General features: G+C 33.0%; 1 protein-coding gene across 3 annotated transcripts; it reads left to right on the plus strand.

Annotated features, from left to right (window-relative positions):
* The first annotated feature begins 3 nt into the window (after nucleotides 1-3).
* On the plus strand, nucleotides 4-23,473 carry LOC148622746 (semaphorin-2A-like). Of its 3 annotated transcripts, none has more exons than XM_088572910.1 (21): nucleotides 4-129; nucleotides 7,637-7,725; nucleotides 7,982-8,242; nucleotides 9,175-9,256; nucleotides 9,827-9,875; nucleotides 11,767-11,829; nucleotides 14,426-14,618; nucleotides 15,122-15,250; nucleotides 15,532-15,653; nucleotides 16,538-16,646; nucleotides 16,851-16,902; nucleotides 17,212-17,356; nucleotides 18,253-18,433; nucleotides 18,582-18,697; nucleotides 18,996-19,195; nucleotides 19,412-19,473; nucleotides 20,008-20,313; nucleotides 20,646-20,789; nucleotides 21,321-21,359; nucleotides 21,577-21,608; nucleotides 22,521-22,769. In XM_088572910.1, exons 2-21 carry the CDS (start codon nucleotides 7,677-7,679, stop codon nucleotides 22,617-22,619), a joined length of 2,433 nt encoding a protein of 810 aa, XP_088429036.1. In that variant the 5' UTR covers nucleotides 4-129; nucleotides 7,637-7,676; the 3' UTR covers nucleotides 22,620-22,769. The 3 variants fall into 3 exon arrangements, with proteins under 3 accessions (XP_088429036.1, XP_088429035.1, XP_088429037.1); XM_088572909.1 differs by lacking the exon at nucleotides 4-129 and adding an exon at nucleotides 4,261-4,377 and having other exon boundaries at nucleotides 22,521-23,473; XM_088572911.1 differs by lacking the exons at nucleotides 4-129; nucleotides 21,321-21,359 and adding an exon at nucleotides 4,269-4,377.
* Nucleotides 23,474-23,957: the final 484 nt, after the last annotated feature.

The raw sequence follows: 23,957 nt of genomic DNA on the forward strand, positions 1-23,957 counted from the left end.
CTGAATTCATTCATCTCCATTAACATATAACACAGATTATCTACTGTAACGAATTATTAAGACATTAAGTCTGTATTTTGTGTAGTTATTCATTAGTATGATTTGACTCTTTTAGCTCATTCAATTCAGGTAAGATATTACACTTATATAATTGGTAAATTTTATGTTCTATATTTATATGTCCTGCAGTAAAGTGTACACGTAAATATAATCAACACAAAGACCTGTACATGTTTATATCACCATTCACAAGTGCAATGTACTTATGTGGTCTTATTTAATGTAATACTAATTGAAATTGTAGACATGATGACACATACAATAAGAATACGTGCTTGCTTTTACATGCATATAAAATAAAGCAATATCGTCAGTATTAATATAAGAAAATAAGGTTACAAATATGTGTATAATTTTCCCACTTTTCTTGATAACATTTAAAGTGAAAATGGAGGAACATTAATAAGTAACCTGACTTTGATTTCTCAATTGTTATTTATTCATTTCTAGGTGATAATATTAAAACTGCCTCAGCATATAGAATATTTATTATAATAGCTCCTACATATTGTAGGAAATTGTTCTCACTATGCAGGCGAAGTTGTCCTCCTTGTCTTTGTATTTTTTTTAGCACACCATTCTAAAAGCCATATGAGCTATTGCCATAACTTGCCGTTTGTCGTCGTCCGTCGTCGTCATTTGTCGTCGTCGTTAACATTTTTTTCATTTTTCATTTAACATTTCTCCTTTGACACTACTTGACCAATTAGAATTAAACTTGGTATGAATGTTCCTTGGGATATATTGCTTAGTTAGAACTGATGTGGGGATTTTTGATCCGCTGATAAACATGGCGCCGTTATTAAATATAGAACATTGGTGTCAGACAGTAGTTTTTCGCATATACATCCAAAACAGTTAGGTTTAGCCTAACGCTTTCTTTGCTGAAATGATCCTTATTATAAGGCCTTCAAAAGTCTTCAGGGGTGAAAGTTGTCTGGCGATCCTTGTAAGAGTTTTGAGCTCACCTGGACATAGGCCATGTGAGCTATTACCATCAATTGGAGTCCGTCGTCGTCTGTCGTACGTCGAAGTCGTTAACAATTATACAAATCTCTTCATCAGCTAAAACATTGTCTACTATACATGACAAGTATGTTGTCGTACCAGCAGACAAAGCCCAAAACAACATGGTTTTTGTCTGCAAAACGTTTTACATACAATGTTTATTATCAGAGGTAGACGTAGAAAATAATAGCAGTGATAAGACCTATACTGCTACCACACTCTCCAAAGAACAGATTGTAGAAAACTATAAATCTGTGCTATCCTCTTTTGGTCTCTCCACCAGGGACAATGATTGTGATTTACCGTCTATGTACTTGATTCCTAAACTCCACAAGAATCCATACAAACAGCGTTCCATAGCTGGATCTGCAAACTGTACCACCAAACCTCTTTCAAAACTGTTTGCTTCTATACTCACAACTGTCAAAGAAGGTTTGCTGTAATACCAAAACACTTGTTACTCCCGAAGTGGTATTAATTCAATATGGATCCTGAAAAGTTCGAAAGATCTTTTGGCGACAATCAGTTCAAGACTATTATATGAATATAATAGCATTTAAACCTATGATTTTTCAACACTGTATGCTTCTATTCCCCATACTCAGTTAAAATCCCGACTTAAAAACATCATACATCGTTGTTCTTCCAAAAAAGGTTGTACACCTAGATACAAATATATAGTTCTTGGTAGAGATTCCTCATAAGAAGTAAAGCCAAATCATCTTCCAAATATACAGAGGAAGATGTTTATAAAATGCTGAAATTTTTAATCGATAACATATTTGTGCAGTGTGATGGACCTGTTTTTCAACAAACGGTCGGCATCCCAATGGGAACAAATTGTGCTTCTTGACTTGCTGACCTATTCCTTCACTCTTATGAGGCTGACTTTATAACTGATCTGATCCAAAAGAAAGAATATCGTTTGGCTGGATCCTTCAATCTCAGTTTCCGCTATATAGATGACGTATTATCTTTAAACAATCCTAATTTCGGGGATTTGATACATCGCATTTATCCCAAAGAACTTGTGATAAAGGATACTACAGATACTGCGAAGTCAGCCTCATATCTTGACCTACACTTAGAAATCGATGGTAAAGGAAAACTATTGACCAAAAGTTTACGACAAACGTGATGACTTTTCATTCAGAATTCGTTATGCCAGAGCTTGCCGAAACTACGCTTTTTGTATCGCGCTAGAACTCTAACAAATAGGCTTCTGAAACAATGTTATGTTGCTACAAGATTGAAGTCATCACTTCAGAAGTTTTATGGTTGTCATCATGTGGACGAACTCGTGGATCGTTATGGTGTATCCATCTGCACCATGAAAACTGATTTATTCAACGGATCATGGTTTTCCTTTCCTCGTTTGTCTACCCCGGACCTGACTTTTTATGAGAAACTCGGCGAGTGTTTCTAGAAAAGCAGAAGACGCTTACCCTTCCGGTGCACCTTGTCCATGCTCCCAGTTTTTGGTGGAGTATTCCGAGTTGCTCATTTACTTTTGTTACTTTGTATGTATGATTTTAGTTAATTTATGTTCTTTGTTGTGTATGTCTGTTTTTTCCATATCTGGTCTTTGTCCCCGGATTGCATTCTTTTGGTTACCGCTATAACCTTGGTTCCCTTGATTACTCTTTCCCTGAAGTTACTTGACTAATTAGAACCAAACTTGGCATGAATGTTCCTTGTGGCATCTTGCATAAACCTTATGTGAGGATTTTTGATTCGTCGAAAACATGGCCGTCGTTACTAATAATAGAACATAGGGGTCAGACAGTAGTTTTTTTTGCATATATCCTCAAAACCGTTAGGTTTAACTAAATTCTGACATGGGTAAAAATGTTCAGTGATGAGATATATCTGTGGTTTTAATCCGGTGTTATATAATGTTGGAGTTATTGCCTTTTTTCAACGAGTTTTGCTGTTTTTTTAAAGTTATTTCTTTCTAAAATCTCCTCCTCGGACACTACAATTGAATCCACACTTGGTATGAATGTTCCTAGGTATTCTGCATAGAACTGATTTGGTGATTATTGAGTCGTTGAAAAACATTGCCGCTGTTACTAAAAATATAACATAGGGGTCAGACAGTACTATTTCGCATATATCTCCTAAACCGTTAGGTTTAGTCAAATTCCAACATTGGGTAAGTGTTCGGCATAATAAGGTCTATCTGTGGTCAAATTTAATCTGTTAAGCCATGTTAGAGTGATTGCCCTTATTCAACGATTTAATGCTATTTTTAATTTATTTCTTTCAAAAATCTTCCCTTCTGACACTACTCGACCAACTAAAACAAAACTATGTATTTAATGTTTCTTTTGGTATCCTGCATAGAACTGATGTGGGGATTTTTTTATCTGTTCAAAAATATGGCCGCCATTACTAAAATAGAACATAGGGGTCAGACAGAAATGTTTATCATATATCTCCAAAACCGTTAGTATTAGCTGCATTCTGACATAAGGAAAAAGTGTCCAGCATGATGAGATCTATCTTTGGTCAAATGTTCGTTTTAATCGGTTAAGTTATGTTGGAGTAATTGCCTTTTTTTGACGTTTTATGTTTGCTATTTTTATGTTTCAAAAATCTTCTCCTCTGACATTAATAGATCAATTGTAACCCAACTTGGTATGAAAGTTCCTTGGGGTATTCTGCATAGAACTGGAGTTGGGATTTTTGATATATAAAAAAATGGCCGCTGTTACTAAAAATAGAACATAGTTGTTAGACAGTAATGTTTCGCATGTATCTCCAAAACCGTTAGGTTTAGCTAAATTCTTTCAATAGCTGAAACGATCCTTATTATTAGGACTACAAAAGTCTTCAGGGATAAAAGTTTTTAGAATATTCCTTGTAAGAGTTATTGCACTTGAAACAGTTTTTTTAAAAGTTTTTTGTCAATATATTGAAAACTATGATAGATTGAAAGAAACTTTCAGTTGTTGAAATGACCCTTATGATAAGTCCTACCAAAGACTTCTTAAGTCAAAAGTTGTGGACAACTTCTTGTTACATTTATTGCCCGTGAAAGACGAACTTTAACAAGGAAAGCAATTCAGTCCTCTAGGGGCCTTTTGTTTACCTTTCTCGTTTTTGTTGTCCTTGTCAATTTATATGTTCTCAATTGTGTTTTTACCTGGACTATGAATATGCCCTCTTTGATATCCCTTATTTGTATTTGCACTTAGGTATTAATCGGTACTTACCTTTCATTACAAAGTTCAAGGACTTTAACAAGACTATACATTTAGTTCACAGACCAACTTTCCAGTGCTGGTGGACCAAAGATTCTCTAAGGTATTCACCAACACAGTAAGCAAACTTGTCTGACTCCGATTTATATCTCATGTCATATATGAACATTTGTAGTATTATATATTCCGATATACCTTAAACACAAAGGGTTCATTCAAAATTTGAAGTATTTCAAATAAAAAAAAAACCAATACACTGAGGTTTCATTCCTTTTATTGCATATGGTTGGACCTTCTGATAATGACGAATTCGTCATCCTATTTCTATAATTTTGGTATTGAATACTTCATATCAATATTTGAATTTAGATCTTCCTATGCATTTGATTCTTATACGCCTGATAAGAGGTTACTCCTCGAACAACAAGTACAGAATATTGAATTGTTCAATAATAATATGATTGAATTTTTTTGTATTTAATTATCAAAGGACCGATACCAATGCAGGTGGACCCAAGGTCGCCGAGAGTATTTCACCAACCAAAAAGTTTATCTTGTCTTACCTGGATTGTTATCAGATTTTGTTTTTCAAAATTTACAATATTACAAATTCCAAAATATCTAGAACAATGAGGTTTATTCCTTATGTTGTACCTCTTTGTGATGGATTTGGCTTTCCATCTCGATAGCTTTGGTATTGAATACTTCTTGTATACATACAATAAATATTCGGAACCAGATCTCTCTGTGTATTTTATTTTAATGTTGTCGAGACATTTGTACAGCATATAGATTTTCGATATCAATGTCGTGTACATGTTGCAATTAAGTATATGTTATGACATGTGCAAGAAATGATTTCATACAAGTACAAGATTCCAAATTAACATTACATTAAAATTGTATACATGTTTGTTAACTAAACAATGAAAAAAAACATATTTACGAAACACCTACTTGATTGATTTTCTTATTGCTGCAAGTTGACATATGACACCTGAAATTGTACTCCACTTTTATTTTTCTGCACTCTGAATTGTTGGTTAGAAAGGCACCTTACATAGGTTGGAGGGACAGTTGACATTAAGACTTTAAATCTCCCAATTTTAGTCCAAGTTTTCACTGTAACACCTAACCCACCATTGAAGATAACAAAAGCCACTCTAGAGACTTTTTTCAATTTCTTTGGGTTGGATAACCAGACAAAATCCAGAGAAATATTACAGTTAAGAAAATGGTGGACTAAAGTTCTCAAATGTTAAGTGCTTTCTCTACAGAAGCTTCCTGATCTACTTAATCACTCCCCTTGAAAAGAATTATTTAGAAATATCGAAGAGTACGGGGGTTACAAAATTGTTTACTTTAATACCGAGGGTCTAGAGCACCTCTCGGGAAGATCGAATCATTTTGGGGAACGATTTTAAAAACTCAAAGAGGGACTAGGAATTCAACAGTAGCCCTCGGAACTTCATGAAGGTGGAAATAAACAAATCTTGAGACAGCCTATTTGTTTTAATTCAAACATCAAGAAAAATGATTTAACAAATGTTGAAAACTATGGTATAATATCTGCAATTCCAGAACATTGGAAATATCTCTACAAGTAAAGGCAAAAATTGATGAAACCAAAAAATATAATGTAGGAAAGTTGAAAAGTGACAAGCAACTGTGGAAATATTTTAATACATTATATATTTAAAAAAAATCAGAAATCGCATCAAGATTTAACAAAAATGGGTTGCATTAGTTGACAAGTAGATAGTAGATAGGAACCATATTTTTCTTTGAGTTTTCATTACAAACAACACTAAACTTAAAGACTTTCATTTCAAATTGGTACACAGGATTTTCGCAACAAACTCTGTGTGTGGGATTAAAGAAAATATATACTTTCTATAATGAAACTAAAGAGAATATTTTCTTCTTTTTTTGTCAATGCAGACTTAGTTTGTTTCTTTGTTTGTTGGGGTTTAGCGTCCGAGCAGCAATATTTCAGCTATATTCAGACGATGAACATAAAATTGATGATAAAATGAAAAAGGGATGGGATACAAGGACAATGGGGTCGACAAATTTTGATTGCCACTGGAAATAGGGAGTGGTGGGTATGGTCGGGCAATTTAGCCTCCTGTGGCGGAGCACTATGGTTCCTACTCCGGGAGAATACCACAGTAGGGTTCTTTAACGTGCGAGGAACGTGACATCTTTCCCAACACGGTGCATCACTATGGTTTGCGGTCAGGTATTCCGTATTATAGCCTGATAACCCCAGCATGTAACACGCCAGGGGTACCCCATTTCACCATCGGGGGCACACATCCGAGTTGCTCTGTGGACAGAGCGCCCTAGCCCCCGACTAGGGTTCTGAGCACTATTTAGTCGCCTTTTACGACAAACTACGCGCTGCTGCAGGTCTATTCTTTTGACACCCGGACCTGCACGGGGCTGCAGACTTAGTAATGGTATCGGCTAAATGTAAATGGCCTGTTAGATAAAATTTGGCAATTAAATCCACAATATTTTACACATTAAGACAAACTTTTTTTGCATTAATGATCCAGGTAATATGATTTCACGCATTTCATTTCATGAAATATTATATATATATATAGATGTAGATTTATTGAAAATTATGTCTTGTGTGAAAAGTGTAAAACGCAATCACTTTTCATTTCGTATTTTCCTTTCATGCATCTGGGCAAAATCCCATCAGCATCTGCGTATGGAGTTTTCATATCACAACTGATACATTATTCCAAATCTTCCAAAGACTATGTGTGCCTCGCTAAACTTACAATTAGGCCTTTGGAACAGGGTTATGTTGCTACAAGACTGAAGTCATCATTACAGAAGTTTTATGGTCGTCATCATAAACCCGTGCATCTGTATGGTGTATGCACCATGAAAACTGATTTGTTCAACGAATTATAGTTTTCCATTCCTCTTTTGTCTACCCCGGACTTGACTGTTTATAGGCAACTTGGCAGGAGTTTTTAGAAAAGCAGAAGACGCTTACACTTCCGTTGCTTTTCGTCCATGTTCCCAGGTTTTCAGTGGAATCCGAGTTGCTCATTTACTTTTGTTACAGCATGAACAAAATTACAATTTTCACACAACATTTATATGTTTTTGTATTATGTAAACTGTTTCTGTATCGTGTTTACACGTTTTGACCCTGTACTTTGAATTATATCCCTCTTATTTAACCTTTCACTATGACACTTTGGTTTTAAATTGAATATTTAATTATTGTTTTCGTTTTATTTTATGTTTCGATAAACAAAAGAACACACTATGTAGTTTTATTTTCCTTCAATATTTTGAATTCAGTTATTGAATATTGATAATTTGTCTATTAATAGTTTTTCACAGATGCTTACAAATGAATAGATAAATGGCAATATGGAGACTTATTACGCCATTTGCATATCATTGGCTTTGTTTTTCATGGGTAAGTTTGTACATAAATAAGCCATACTAAAATGTTGTTTTTGTATCAAACCAGTAGGCAATTGTATAATAAACTGTAAGACATTTGTATAATTACAAATGGTAACATTTCTGTTCTGGAACATGTTACAATGATGATTTACAGAAAGAAAACGTGATAACTATATATCACGTGTCAAATACGTTTTTAATATGTTGTTTTACAGAATATGAAGTAACACGTTATCACACATTAATAGATGCAATGTTTTTTTCAGAAGCTGTTTGGGCTCTAGTAACTGAGAAACATATTCTTGGATCTAACATCGAACTTGATTGTCAAACCAGTTCAATAAACATATGTTGGAGATGTCCAAATGGCAAAATCATCTATGAAGATTCAAGTGATGTAGCAAAAGATCATCCTTATAAAGAAGGATCCAAATTAAAAATCATAAATATTCAAATGGAAGATCGAGGAATTTACGACTGTGTCGACAAGGACACCGTAGTAATGAAGTTTAATGTAACAATACCAGGTATAAGAATGTCTAAAAGTTGCTTATATGGTGATTTTTTCAAAGGTGTGCACAAATATCAACTACTGCTTTATAAAACGATGTTTGTAACGGCCTAAGTGTCAGCCTGTGTAAGGATTAGGCAGTGAATGAAACGTGGTATGAAAAATCCACTTGTTTTGAGAGCTTAATTTGACTATTTTCACCATTATAATCAAGGAAAAAAGGCAGAATTTGCCATATAATTGTGGTAAATTTAATAATAATTTCTTTGAAATACACTGACAAATGAAGATTTCAAGAGCAGATAACTCTGTCAAAACACATAATTTTTTCTATCATTCTATTGAATGAAAAAAGAAAGAAACAGCACACTTGAGTTAAGTTATATGGCACATAGCTGGGGTTTTGACATGTTTCTGATCATTTTTCCTGTTTCTTACAAAAACGTATACATAGGTATTATCTTTTAAAACCTAGTGCAATACTTCCTTGTTAAACAAAAATCAAGTTTATTTTTAAACAGCATCTATATTAAGTATCGTTTTACAGTATTCTGTCAATGATAACGAAATTGTAAAAACATATTGTTCAATTGTGTTACTTTTATCTTTTATCTGCTAAAAATAGTTCATATATATATCTCAATGGCCTTTTGTGAAATGAAAGAACTTGTTTTCAAAGAGAAATATTACACTATATCTAGCCTCGATTAATTTCTCCATTACAGCTATCCATTGTAATGTAGAAAGTTTTCGAATATGAAAAAAAATCTTATGAGACCAATTAAAATTTAAGCAACCTATCCATGCATTTTATTTGTGTCGGACGTCGCATTCTTTGCTTTTTATGTATGTTGTATTTCAGCTACTATTCACATTTCATCTAAATTTAAGGCGCATTAAAAGTTACCCTTTAAGTTTCTTCTTTCATAGATCTGTTCTCTTTTTCAGCTTTGGTTATCTCTGAAAATCCTTCGTATTACCGTAATTTGAAAATTGATAAAGTCAGTCAGATACTAGTGGCAGGATCCATGTAAGTTTGTTATACTATCGCTTTTAAATTGTATAAAAATAACCATTGTCGTGTTACGTTACACGTTTCGAAATTATTTCATACTATCGAAAACATGCACACATACATGAACAAGTTTGCACGTGTTTTATATTATAGAGAAAGATCTGTTAAGAACCAGTATGGTGCTTTTTAATGTATATTACAATGTTTCTAATCGTACACACAACCATTACATGATCTACTATTATTTTAAAACTATTAACCAGCTTTCGAACAAACATAAAACTTTTGACCAAACTTTACGACAAACGTGATGAATTTTCATTCAGAATTGTCAGAATTCAGAAAATAAAAACCTGGACATGTTAGACAGTAAACCATTGTTTAGTAATTTTAAATCAATACCAATTAAACTCTCCGTTAATACCAATGAAATAACTGTTCAGAATCCACGCAGATAGTTAATTATACTGCAAAACTGCATTCGTTTGATCTCTTTATTGATTTAATTATAAATCTACAAGAGTTTATTGCTGGTATGGGATAAAATTACTTGCATTGAATATTTATAATTCATTTTATTTGCAGGAATCATATAACAGTATTCGACGTGTCACAATCTGTCCCAGTTGAATTGGTTAGTAGAATACATGTCGTGAGAAACATAAATCTTCGTGGACTTGTGCACTTAGCCAATGACACACGTGTTACATTATCAAAGAATAATTAAGGGAACCAAGGTTATAGCGGTAATCAAAAGAATGTAATCCAGGGACAAAGACCAGACATGGAAAAACAGACATTCACAACAAAGAACATAAAGTAACTAAAATCATACATACAAAGTAATAAAAGTAAATGAGCAACTCGGACGACTCCACTAAAAACTGGGAGCATGGACCAGGTGCACCGGTAGGGTAAGCGTCCTCTGCTTTTCTAGAAACACTCGCCGAGTTGCTCATAAAAAGTCAAGTCCGGGGTAGACAAACGAGGAAAGGAAAACTATGACCCGTTGAATAAATCAGTTTTCATGGTGCTGATGGATACACCATAACGATCCATGAGTTCATGATGACGACCATAAAACTTCTGTAGTGATGAATTCAATCTTGTAGCAACATAACTCTGTTCCAAAAGCCTATTTGTTAGAGTTCTAGCGCGATACAAAAAGTCTGCGTAGTTTCGGCAAGCTCTGGCCATTACGTATGAGTTGTGATATGAACACTCCATAAGCAGGAGCCGAAACCTTTTTTGAAACAACAGTTGCTCAATTAAATGTTATTGTCTCATCACATAAAGAGTTTCAACCCAGAAAACTAATTCTTAACCCCACAATAATCAATACTTTTATCCTGGAAACTTTTTTCCTTCAATTCAAGTCGTTTAAGAGAGAATTTTTACTGATCAATCGTTGAATATTAACAAATGTAATATTGCATGATTTTCATAAGGAAAAAAATAATTAAACTTTTCGCGCCAAAATTTATCTTAGCATCCTTATGTTAGTGACAGATGTCCGAAATAATGATAACTCTGAAGCTATGATATGTGTTATTTCAAAGTTGACAGTAAAAATGTCTGGAGTTTAAGAGTCAATGTTCTCCACTAACATTTTCCCATTTAGAGTGTATGTTTGTTTGTTTGTTGGGGTTTGTTTGTTTGTTGAACATGAAATTGATGACAAAATGAACATGAAATGATGATGAAATGAAAAAGGGATGGGACACAAGGACAATGGGGTCGACAAATTTTGATTGCCAATGGAAATAGGAAGAGGTGGGCAGGGTCGGGCAATTTAGCCTCCTGTGGCGGAGCCTATGGTTCCTACTCCGGGAGAATAGGGTTCTTTAACGTGCGAGGAACGTGGCATCTTTCCCAACACGGTGCACCGCTATGGTTTGCGGTCAGGTTTTCCGTATTATAGCCTGACAACCCCAGCATGTAAACATGCCAGGGGTGCCCCATTCAACCACCTGGGGCACACATCCCAGTTGCTCTGTGGGCAAAGCGCCCTAGCCCCCGGCTAGGGTTCTGAGCACTATTTAGTCGCCTTTTACGAAAAGCTTAGCGCTGCTGCAGGCCTATTCTTTTAACACCCGGACCTGCACGGGGCATTTAGAGTATAACATACGTTCAAACAAAATAACTAATTATATAATTCAGCAAGTTAATATCCAAAATATCATGTATTTATAATTAATTTTCCTTTCTGTAAAAGTATCACGTCATTGCATTGATTATTTTTTCCAGATCTATGCTTTTAGGAGTGAGAAGTGTAGAATTTATATATTGATATCAAACGTATTAGTCTGAAGCATCAAGGATCATAATATTTAGATACAAAATCATTGATGAACGACAACTTGTTATTGAAAATGTCTTCCCAAATACATGTTATTTCAATATTTTCTTGTAATACGAAATTGGATTTATTTTGCTTAACTTGTTAACTACTAAAATAACCACCCGAATTGGGCCGCATTAAAAAAATTCCTCTTTTTCAAATTGAGTTATTTTTATATGGTTAGGTATCTACGGAAATAGGACCATCTTCAGACAATGTTGATAATTGCAGGTTGTCACATACTGTGGTAAGTAATGGTAGTTGTCCTTAACAAATTGTAGTGTGTACAGTAATTTTAATGATTTAAAATAGTACAAGAGTAATCAAGGGAACTAAGAGTCTAGCAGAAATCAAATGCATGTAATCCAGGGACAAAAACCAGACATGGAACACAGACAAACACATCCATCAAAGAACATAAAGTAACTAAACTAATACAAAGTTTTTAACTTTTAAAAGTTAAAAAAAAGTAAATGAGCAACGCGGACTCCACTAAAAACTTGAGCATGGACCAAGTGCACCAGTAGGGTAAGCGTCCTCTGCTTTTCTAGAAACAATCGTCGAGTTTCTCATAAAAAGTCAGGTCGGGGTAGACGTAAGAGGAAAGGAAAACTATGACACGTTGAACAAATAATTATAATAAATGTATATCCATTTGTAAGTACTATAGTACTCAATTAGATAGCAGACATAAATTTCTTTTTTTTATTACCAGCGTCAAAAGAATATTACATTTATTTATGAAAAGACTGCACCAAATTCTGTCTTTATTATTTAAACTATTGAAAATGTGTTTATGACATTAACGCCATGTTGTGAAACTCATCACTACGCGATGGAAACAGAAACCAAACCTAATGAAAAAAAACTTTTGGAAAAAGAGCATCTAATACTTCTGAAGGTCAAAATTTGTGACCTATGCAGACGGACAAAATAATACTTCTACAAACACCATATTGTCAAAATCCTAGTAGAGTCAGGCATTCAATCACGTGCAGTTGATCTAGCGTATGAAGGGATGTTGCAGCACAGGTATGGAAAATTTTAAAAATATTAAAATTAAAGTCGTCTCTTTTATCATAAATCTTAGTTAATCGAGATGTAGGTCCAAAAAAGATGTAGAACATGACAGGAAAGGAAACCTATGACACGTTGAACAAGCAGTTTCTCGTATTTCAGATTGATATAACGTACATGTAACGATTCACCAGTTCATGGTAGGTAGGAATGATATGCACAATTTCAACTAGAAAGTCGTTACAGGCGGTTGGAAGGCGGTACTCCGTGGTACCGCTGAATTTCCAACTTTATGTATGCCACATCGTTCTGACCCCAATCCGACATATCAATATCCAAATAAAAAAGGGGACGTTTGCAGGGTCAGGAGAATTTCGGACTATATAAAAGTATACCTCGTCTTTTTTTAAGTACAACGAAGTTTAATGTTTTTGAGTCTGAATTTAAACTGAGTTAAGGGAACAGACGTATACAGAGTTGAAAAATCATAGATTTGAATGCTATTGTATTCTGTGAAAAATAATGATTTGAGCGTTTCAAGAAGATCCTTAGACGGTATATCACAATTATCGTCTTTGGTAGAAATACCAAAAAAAAAAGGATAGCACAGATCTATGGTATTCCGCTATATCTTCTTTGGAAAGTGTGGTAGCAGTAAAGGTCTTATAACTGCTATTATTTTCTGGGTCTTCCTCTGATAATAAACATTGGATGGAATAAGTTTCCAGGCAACAGCAATGTTGTTTTGTACTTTGTCTGCTTGCACAACAACACATTCGCCATGTATAGTAGACAATGCTTTGCTACATCGGGGTCTGATGTAGGATTGACAATCATTTACCTACTTAAAACTCTCATACGTTTCAAAGTTTAAGACCTCATAGCCTTTACCAACTCTGAGGGTGAATCAATGTCTTCTAGTGTTCGGCCTATCCATTTTCTTGCATAATCCTCCACGCCATCCATTACAATTTTAAAGTCATTATTCCAATTTATGAAGCGTGGCTTACGATACTTGGCATCTTTAGAAAAAAACCTTACGGAGAGATTCGTTTTCTGTTTGAATCTCCCGCCTCTCAATGACATGACCGAATGGACTATATTTGAATAAGGAGTTTTATTAAGAACAATCAGGTGATTTAGGCTTAAAGTCCTCAATCTCGAGGTCCTGCAATAGCCTTTTATAATTGAAAATTTTGGATGCAATAGGTGAAGTATTTCTTTGAAAATACGGGGGAATTATATTCGTAACGTTTTTGTGATGGTAGGTGCTAGCCAAAATAATTGCACATGTACTCTTGTTGAAGAACGGAAGTAGAAGAAATATTAAGAAAGAAAGCTATAGAACTGGATCTTGAAATGAGAAATAGTACTTGATTTTTAATGTTTTGATAACACGTGAACTTAAATCCTGAATTTGATAGTAGTCGAATCCATCTGACCAGAACTTAAATTTTCACTTCTTAAGCTAAAACTCTCTAATAAATATAGATATTACTGTTTATCTTCGTTACTGTATTTACTTTGGTTTTACGATTTTCACGTAGGCCAAATAGCATTTTCAATAAACTTTCTGAACGACTGAAATCTTATTCCTAGTGATTCAAAGTTTACGCATTGATAAAATGCTTAAACGTTTACGCTATGATGACTTTCGTATCAGTCTCTAGAAAAGTATTGATTAAACCTTAAAATTTCGTTGATGACAGAGATGATAGAGAAAATCATTTTAACAGAAAAAAGACAACGAACTAAGTTCTAAATTTCCGAAAACTCGTAGTGAATTTTGCATGCTGTTATGAACTTAAACATATTACTTCTTTTAGACACCATACTGCCAGAATCATTTTAGAATCCTCAGTAAAATATCAGAGAGTATATTTCTTGTCTGTGGAACCAACGGTGATAGTCCAACAGGATATGAGTTCAATATCACAGATGGTTCTTACACAGAAACAAATAATAAGGCTATTCCATGTTCTAATGATCCATTTCATAATTTTACCAGTGTTTATGTTGGTGAGTTTGTTAAATTGATAAGTTATATATTAATATACGACAATGAACCATATAAACAATTCCATTAAAAATTATTTAAGTTTAATATTTTTAACGATTTTTCATTATTTGTTCAATTCAGTAATAAGTGCTTATCTTAGTGTTTCTCATATGTATATTGTTTGGATATAAGTTTACATGAATTAAAAAAAACCCAATTATATACAAATTATATACATAATCTTAAAAACTCATACAGATTTGGACATCTTGGTTCGATTATATATACACGTAAATATCAAGTTGAATCATTTATAGTCATTTTTGTATAAATCTAATTTCTACCATTTGCGATGACAAAATAATGAATATAATTTCGTTTCCCAAGAAAAAGTTAATGGTAGAAAATGACTTTACTGCATATTTAAGAAAGTCCACTATGATAAAGTTGTCCGATCATTCTATTTTTGTTTAAATACTTAATGTTTGTCCACTTATAACTGACTAGTATTGATACATTTAAGAATCTACTGATGGCAAGTATTATATGTACTATGGCTCAATCTACTATAATGATAAAACCATACAACGCCTTGTTTATGGTAGTGCTAACGAGTACATGAAAGGGGTAGACAGTATTAAATGGCTGCAAGGCAAGTAATATTTTTCTTTATTTGTATTTTATATCAACATATGATTTTCTTAAATTATTATTCGAAGATTTAAAAGAAGAATATTTGCCAAAAAGCTATATATGATTGTTTTGAATAAGTCTTCTTAGGAATCTCACCAAAATGAATAAAAAACCACGTAAAAACTATTGAAGAATAAAAAATAAAATACAAAATCAAAATGGATATACAATTAACTTTAGAAAATGTTTAACGTTTCCGAATTGCAAATATCATAATATTATTGTATTTTTTATATCCAGAACCTCAGTTCGTTGGTTCATTTGATCTCGAAGATGAGATTTTGTTCTTTTTCCGAGAAAAGGCCATTGAAGTAGATCCTAGAAGTGAACGGATATATTCACGAGTGGCTAAGGTTTGCAAGGTAAATGTATCATACTTAACAGCTATAAGTATTTATGCATTTGAAATGTCTTAACACATAAACCGCCAGATTTTTTCCATTAACGAATATTGCAGCAGATTAACTATTATTTTCCAAAATTATCTTCATTTATTCAACGTGTCATAGTTTCCTTTCCTCTTTCCTCTACCCCGGATGAATTTTTATGAGCAACTCGGCGGGTTACATATTACCCTACCGGTGCACCTGGTCTATGCTCCCAGTTTTTAGTGGAGTTCGAGTTGCTCATTTGCTTTTTTTACTTTGTATGTATGATTTTAGTACATCATGTCCTTTGTTGTGTATGTCTGTTTTCCATGTCTGGTCCTTGTCCATGGATGACATTCTGTTGATTACCGCTATAACCTTGGTTCCCTTGATTATTCTTTAACTTAAAATGTAATTATGTTTTAATAAAATGTCTGCCTCTCACAAAGTACCCTCAAAATTCGATCATATCAAGTAACAGTCTTAATATCAATCAGACAGGATATGATTCATGCATCTCAAAAACACCAACTTTTATTTCTTAGTTGCGGTTACTGATCACAAGGCCGGTCTTAGTTTTTCATTTGGCTCCTGCATGAAATTAGAACTTTGGAAATGTAAGAGTTACCGTTCTTGAATCGGTTTGATTAAATTGATTGTAGTGGGAGATGAACGTATGGCTTTCCCAAAATAACAGATTTTAATTAAAGAAAGATGATCGTTCTGTGAATGTATAGCTGTTTTTTTTTTGTGGTTTTTGCCTCAACATGAATCAGCGTTGGACAGTGTGTGAAATTGTTATGAAATAGTACTTAAAGGTTTTTTTTGTATATCATTTATTAAGAAGTAGCAAATGATTTGTTACCTATGATTTTCAGAAAGACGTTGGGGGTAATACTCAGTTGCGAAACAAATGGACCTCTTACCAAAAGGCAAGGCTCAGTTGCGTTATACCAGGAAAGTATCCATCATATTTTGACATAATAGGTATGCAATCTTTAGATTGACAACGCAATGAAAATAATTTTTACTACAACTTTACGCTTACAAATTTAATTACTATGACATTGAAGTACAAGGGACTTTGCTGCCAAAGAAAGAAAGTATAAAATGCTACCTATTTATTCCTATTTATTTGCTAATGGACAATACAATTGATAGTTGACTGAGTTATGTTTTGATATTTGTTAGAGGATGTGCAAACAGTAGATGGAATAACATTTTATGGACTGTTTACATCTGGGTAAGCTTTTAAAGACATGACATATTTCTCAATATCAACTCAATTAACTCATGTACGTATATTATAGTATTAATTGTTTTTTTCCCAAAGAAGTCTAAGGGAGATAACCTACAGCAAAATGTAATTTAATTTTACAGATCGTTGTAATTGATATCTTTGATAATTGCTGCAAGCAACATTTGTAACTAAAATGCATATAATTGAACCATTTTTCCTAATTAAATGTATAGAGCTGATCGGTATTAAGCACTAAAATGTGTTTTTACGAATATTCCAGAAATTATGACAATACCGTATATTTGGTTTTAGAAATTCAGGTGTATCTGATTCTGCAATTTGTGCGTTCTCCATAACTGATATTAAAGCAGCATTTAATGGAAAATATAAACATCAACCGACTAGTGACTCCTTCTGGCAACCAACAGACACGAATCTTTCTCCACGACCTGGTCAGGTTAAGTAACCCTACTAGTGATATCTGTTTTTTGCTTGTGTCATTCATTCCGAAATACAAGGTCGTCTATATTTTACAAACCGAACAATACATAAAAATTGAATATTGTCAGATAAACCCGACAGATCAACACCTTGAATCCAATATTTATCGACATTTTCGTAAGCATATGTGTAGTATTTCTATGTTTCTTCCTCAGATGTTCATTAATAAGTTAATTCTTATTGCTTCTCAAATTTTAGATTGAATAATTCAAAATATAATCTGAACACAATCAAGACTGCAATATTTACCATAAATTACTCTCACTTGACAGTGAGACGATTTTATAAGTTACTCGGAAGAAAAAAAAACTTACAACCTTCAGGAACATGATCGTGAATTACCCATTGTAACGGGTATCAGCAATCAAATCAAGCTTAGAGTTTCCAAAACAAAAATCCTAAAATCATGAAATCTTGTTTATTTTTTTAATTTATGCACACACTATACACCACAATTCGGCTGGAGAATCGGTTCATTCACGTCTCTCTAAGCTGATATATTTTTGTCAAATATCAAGTCATTCATTAAACATGGAAGTAAACTAAGAAAGACAACTATATCAGAACGTACAAGACGCAAAATGAGCAGTATAAATAAGTGTTGTAATTAAAGTCATTTTCTGGTGACATATTTTGAAAAATCTAAAAGCTAAATCTTGAATTATCCAAAACATTGAAAATCTTCCTAGACTTGGTGCTGAACCACATTTGTTAAAAATACCCCATGATTGTGTTTTAATTGGTTGTAGATTTATAATTATCATATAAGGAAGGTAAGAAGTCAACATCGATTTCCATGTATTGAGAGATATTCTATTAAAATTTATCAATGCACTTTATTTATTGTAATAGTGTGTGGATGATTCATTAAACCTCTCAGATGACATTCTACAATTCATTGCCGACAAACCCCTAATGGATGACACAATCAGTTCACAGACCGGCAGACCTTTGTTTATCATGGAACAAGAGGTGTTACAAAAGTTAGAAATACATGAGAATATGTCAGAACTTGTCTTTTATGCAGCATCAAGTAGGTTTCATTTTATTGTTTGTAAATTGTAAATTTATTCTAATAATTTTGATAAGAGTACAAATAGTGCAAAAGTTAGCAGGTAACGTCAGACATTTTTAGATCCTAGTTTTCTATGTTGCAATTATCTCTTTTCATTTATTTACAGACCAAGGAAAGATCTACAAATTATTCCTGAAAGATTCCACTATGTATTCAGTTAGTAATTTTTCCGTTGTGAAACAGTCAGATCAACCCCCTGTTTTGTGGGCACTCCGGCAATACGTATGTGTTTTACTGTTGACTCCAATTATCATATAAAATATATTGTATCTTTTTAAACTTATTTGTCCTGCTATATGATAACGATCACTACTGATTTGATGCAATGCATTATTCTGAAATAAACAGTTTACATTTTTAACTAATTAAGGGTTTCTTATACAATTTCTTACATTTTTCACTGGTAAGACTATATATGTACTATGTTTGAATGCAGTCAATTTTTGCTTTCTTTTCCTTTCAAATATACAATTATTGGTAACGAAATTAATTCGATAAATGTATCTTATTTTTAATGAAGGGAGACTATGTGTATGTAGGAACTGATCATTCCATACAGCAGATTAGTATTATGAACTGTGATAAATACTTATGGATTGATTCTTGTGTAAGAGATCCACATTGTGCCTGGATAAACAACACAAACATTATACCCGAGAATAGAAACAATTATTACAATAGATGTCGGCCACTTAGTTATGTTCAAAACAACGGATATTTGTAAGATATGTTCTTTCAGCACTTTTCAGGTGATGTGTAAATGCATGTGTGGTACAAGATTATAATGCATTCATAAGAATTTACCAAAAAAAAAAAAAAGAATAAATTTCGACATGATCGATAAATCAAAGTTTCAATGAATACGAACTTGACGTTAAATCATGCAATTTCTTATTCTGTTTAGATAATATAATGAATTTTATCTGTTTGTTTCAGTAATGAAGATGGAATATTTACTCACCAGAACAGTGACCTAACAAAAACTACACCTTTGTCTAGTAAGAAGAAAAGTCTACATATATTGTTATAATTATTGGCAAAAACAATCCAAAGCGGCAGTAGTGGGGTGATTCAAATACGTTAAAATAAAGGAAAAACGTGTCCTAAACGTGAACACATGAAACCAAGACGACCACAAGCTCAATGTAGCGAACCGAATAGAACGGATTACACATAAAAATCTAATATAAGCGAAACAAAAGATCACACAGAAGTCTCAAACACTCGCAAAAAAGATACACAAAAGGCGGATAATTCAAAATTTAATGAAGAAGCGGGTGGTTAGTGACGTATGTTATGAAAATTAAAAAAATGTATACTATTTATGACGGAATCGTGTGCTTTAATGCTATTCAATGTTTTCTTTTTATTTGCAGATTATACCAAACCTTATGTATTTCATACCCATAAACTAAAACATGTTCAGTTTTCTCGCCCCTTATTTGAGTAGATCTTAGAAAATCACTTGACTACTTCACTACGCGATGAATACTTAACAATATAATCTAAGTAATTATTTTGTTAACATTCAGGACCTCCATCACCCCCAAAAAGTGTACGTTCTATAAAAGCGTCTACAGAAGCCATAGACCTAGAATGGATCAATGGTGATGATGGTGGTTATAGACAATCCTTTGTTATAGAATATCGCCAGGAATTTAAAAATGCATGGGAGATACAAATCCATGAACGATCTTTTGCTACAACTTCATACTCAACACACAGATGTACCATTAACAACTCTTTACATCCTGGTAAATCATATGAGCTGAGAGTACTTTCAATGAATGTGATTGGTAACAGCTCTTACACAAGCCCAATTGTTGTTTCCACAAAAGGTATTTTATTGTTGGAAATTTCATTATGTATGAAGTCGCTAAAATTGATTCTCAATGGATGTATTTCAAGCAACTGATTATGCTCGCCCAGAACTGTACAATTATTATCTAACCTGTTGTGTTGATACAAATCATTGATAGACAGTCTTGATGTTACTGTGTTATAAACTTGCAGTCCTTGACTTAATCCATTAACCAACACATTCGTTCTTACATTGTATGTATCAGTTAATTATTGTCTATATCATGGAACGTATATATGTATGTATCATATATCGTAGACATGATGAGAAATGTATTGATATATGATTTAAGTTGTTTTGGAATTTCAGCGGCTCAAGCTTCATTTGAGGTCCAATCACAAAACACACCTGATATGACCACACTTATTATTATAGTAGCCATAGTTTCAGTCCTTTCTGCTATTGTGATAGTCGTCTTGCTTGTTCGTCTTATTCGAAATAAACAGAAACAAAGTAAGTATATTGGATTTGTTTTATGTTTCCTTGTGTGAATTTATTTTTTATTATTATTTCAAATTGGAACATATTCAATGGGGATTTATTTTCTCTTTGTCACCTCTACATCCCCATATATGGATCGTTTTTTTTTTGTTTATTATTTCATTGACATATATCTATTTAATTCGATTCGCACGAACCCATTACGGAAAGGGGGCACATGTAGTAATAGTATGATATGTTGATTTTGTAAATATAATATTGATTTCAAACTTTTGTAGTTGACGTCACACAAACACGTTTTATTTTCAAATCATGATATTAGCATTCAATCATATCTATAAAAAGTATTGGCCAAAATTTGTATCGTTCAAATCCGGTGATTTAGTTTTCTTATTTTTGATAATACTACCGTTTACTTTCTATAAAATTGTTTTCCGCTATGGAGAACTATAAACTGTATCACGAGCTTTTTTGGGTTTCATTTTAGCATACATTAATTCTATGTTGTTTGATTTACTAGCTTCAGCTTAATTTTTTTTCTAGAAATCGGCGCTGAATATGACAGTGACAGCACGACAAAAGGTAGCAAGTCATAGGTTTTACTCAATATATCTAACATAACGTAACAGAAACGAACGATAGTTTGGCTTTGTTTTTTTTCTTTATACATATATAACTTCATGATAAATCTTTATGGGATTATTGGATTAAAAGATAACAAATTACATGCATATTATACAAAACACTTTACTTGTCCGTACGTTTTAATTTGTTGTTATTTTTTTTTTTCATTTTTCAGTTGATGAAAAGGAAACGGAAAAAGCTCTAAAAGTAAGTTAGTCAGTTAACAAGCAAGTAAAGAATGTTAAAAAGGCTAGAATGTGAGTAGACCCATCTACTTGAAGCTATCCTTTAAATTCAACCATTCAGATAATTCTTTCTGAACATAAAATAAATATTGTTCTCTTTTTGACCGTTACCAAGTGTAAACAAATGTGACAAGGTGACTTTGTTATAAGAGAACCATTAACCTGTAAATTGTGCCTTTATATATATGAGACTTCTTAAAACCATTAATATTAAACATCTAACCATCGGGTCAACTCTTTAGAATGTCACTAAAATAATACTATTGTCCAGTTCAAATGAAACGATACGATACTCACTAAAACACTCATGGTCTGTTCGCAGTAATGAGATAACCATTTAGACGTTTTCTTTTATTTCTTGTCTTAATTTATAAATATATACTTTTTACTCGCGTCGCCATAGGTGAAAGCAGGTGTAGTAACCACCGTCCGCTCGTCAGAGTTAGGGGATCGATACCTACTTTGTGTAATCTGTAACTAAAAAGTATCAAATCAATGCTGTCCAAACATTACACAGTGTTGTATATACATAAGGAAAAAGTGCACCTTTTCAATTTAATTTTTTTTCTGTATATTGTTAGCATTTGTGTCTCTCTCCATGTTTTTCACTGTACTCACTTTAATTTTTACCTCAAACAGTATTTAATGTTATTCACACTTTTCACAGTGTTTAGATACATATTCAAGATATGCACCTTAAGTTCTTTTCTTCATTTAAATGTTCATGTCGAACAGTCATTATTACAGCACTATATGCTGTAATACAGAAAATCAGTTACCCACATTGCATTTCCTTTAAACTTGTTTTATGCTTATATACACTTTGAAGAAACTTATGCGCTGACATATTTGTTTTGTTTATTTTATTATGAAGGATATAAAGCAGCATGTGGAAAGAATTCTTGCTGAACACAAACTGCCGACAAATACAAAAGAAGAACTAGAAAACCTGCGCAAATTAATTCCAGATTAGCTGTTTATAGCACAGGGACTTGACGTCATGAGTTACATCAATTAAATGGGCAACAGTTGTACTAAAATGCTGTTCTAATGATTTTTTTTACATTTTGCTGTATATATTGCCATAGACTAAAAACCTACAAGGTAAACAGGCCGCCATGTTGGATTTGACTACTACTTCTCATTGAATCGATGTATGGTAGTATAATATTGATTTGTTGTGACATGCATCATTAATTTGATCCTCTATCCTACATAATAACATTTAAAATGAACTGTCCCGTACTACCATACATCGCGTACTAAGTTGCAGCCCTAGATTAATCCTACGAGGAGGAATGACCCGGCCAGCGAAATATAGCTTTTATATAGCCTAGATGGCCGAGTGGTCTAGGGCGCTGGACTTTGTGCAGGCGGTGTTGCCATGTCCGTAATTCATCATGCTACTTACTGCATACGTTGGAAGTATCACTGTTACGGGGTAATAACATCACAGCTGATCAACGAATTGTAAAACTTAAACCGGAAAGGTCATCATCCATGTTTTAAAGTTTGTACTATACTACATATTGATCCTAATAAGTTAAAAGATCGAGTGAATATTTTAAATGGATAGTTATAAAAAAATCATAAATAGATCCGAAAGTCATACTACTACATGAAGTTAATCGAGAATTCACGAATGAATCTTCCAGGAATAAAGGGTCGTACGTAATATTAATAAATCAAATAAATGTAGGTGTCCTTCTCAAGATTAATCAATAATGTGAATATACATGTTTTATCAAAGCTGTACATACATATGACTGTATAAATTTTGGGAGATTTTCCCATTTACTGATAAATAAAGATGAATGTTTAAGTAAACCGATAGATTTGTCATTGTGTCTTGTTTTGACAAACTTTTCAATAGCAACGTAATTAGTTGTCCAGTGCTGGTGTTTCATTTATAAAATACATTTCAGTTTTCATTTTTTTCTGTTATTTATACTAATTTATGAATGTTCGGTAGCATTAAGAATCTTTTAACTTTTTTGTCATCATCCATTGAGTATGAATAATCATTTCATCAGTAAATGCTTCTCCGTGTAAATCACATTATAGTAAATCCCTCTACATGTAAAGTCTTTATATCCTTTGTGTGCACTCTATGATATAAGAGTAATCTTTCCGTATCATCTTTTAGCAGATTTATTTCTTTTATCTTGTTAATGTATTAATTTTGTTTAAATAATCTGTTGAAGTTTTCAATTATGATATTTTCATTTCGCCTACCTAAACATGCTTTAAGTTTAATGAAATATCTGAAAAAAGATAGACTTTTATACAAATGACATAAATAACTAGTATC

The sequence above is a fragment of the Perna viridis genome, chromosome 3 (genome assembly GCF_037379345.1).
Source record: "Perna viridis isolate PV_CMFRI_1.1 ecotype Kerala chromosome 3, ASM3737934v1, whole genome shotgun sequence".
In the NCBI taxonomy this organism is placed as follows: Eukaryota; Metazoa; Mollusca; class Bivalvia; order Mytilida; family Mytilidae; genus Perna; species Perna viridis.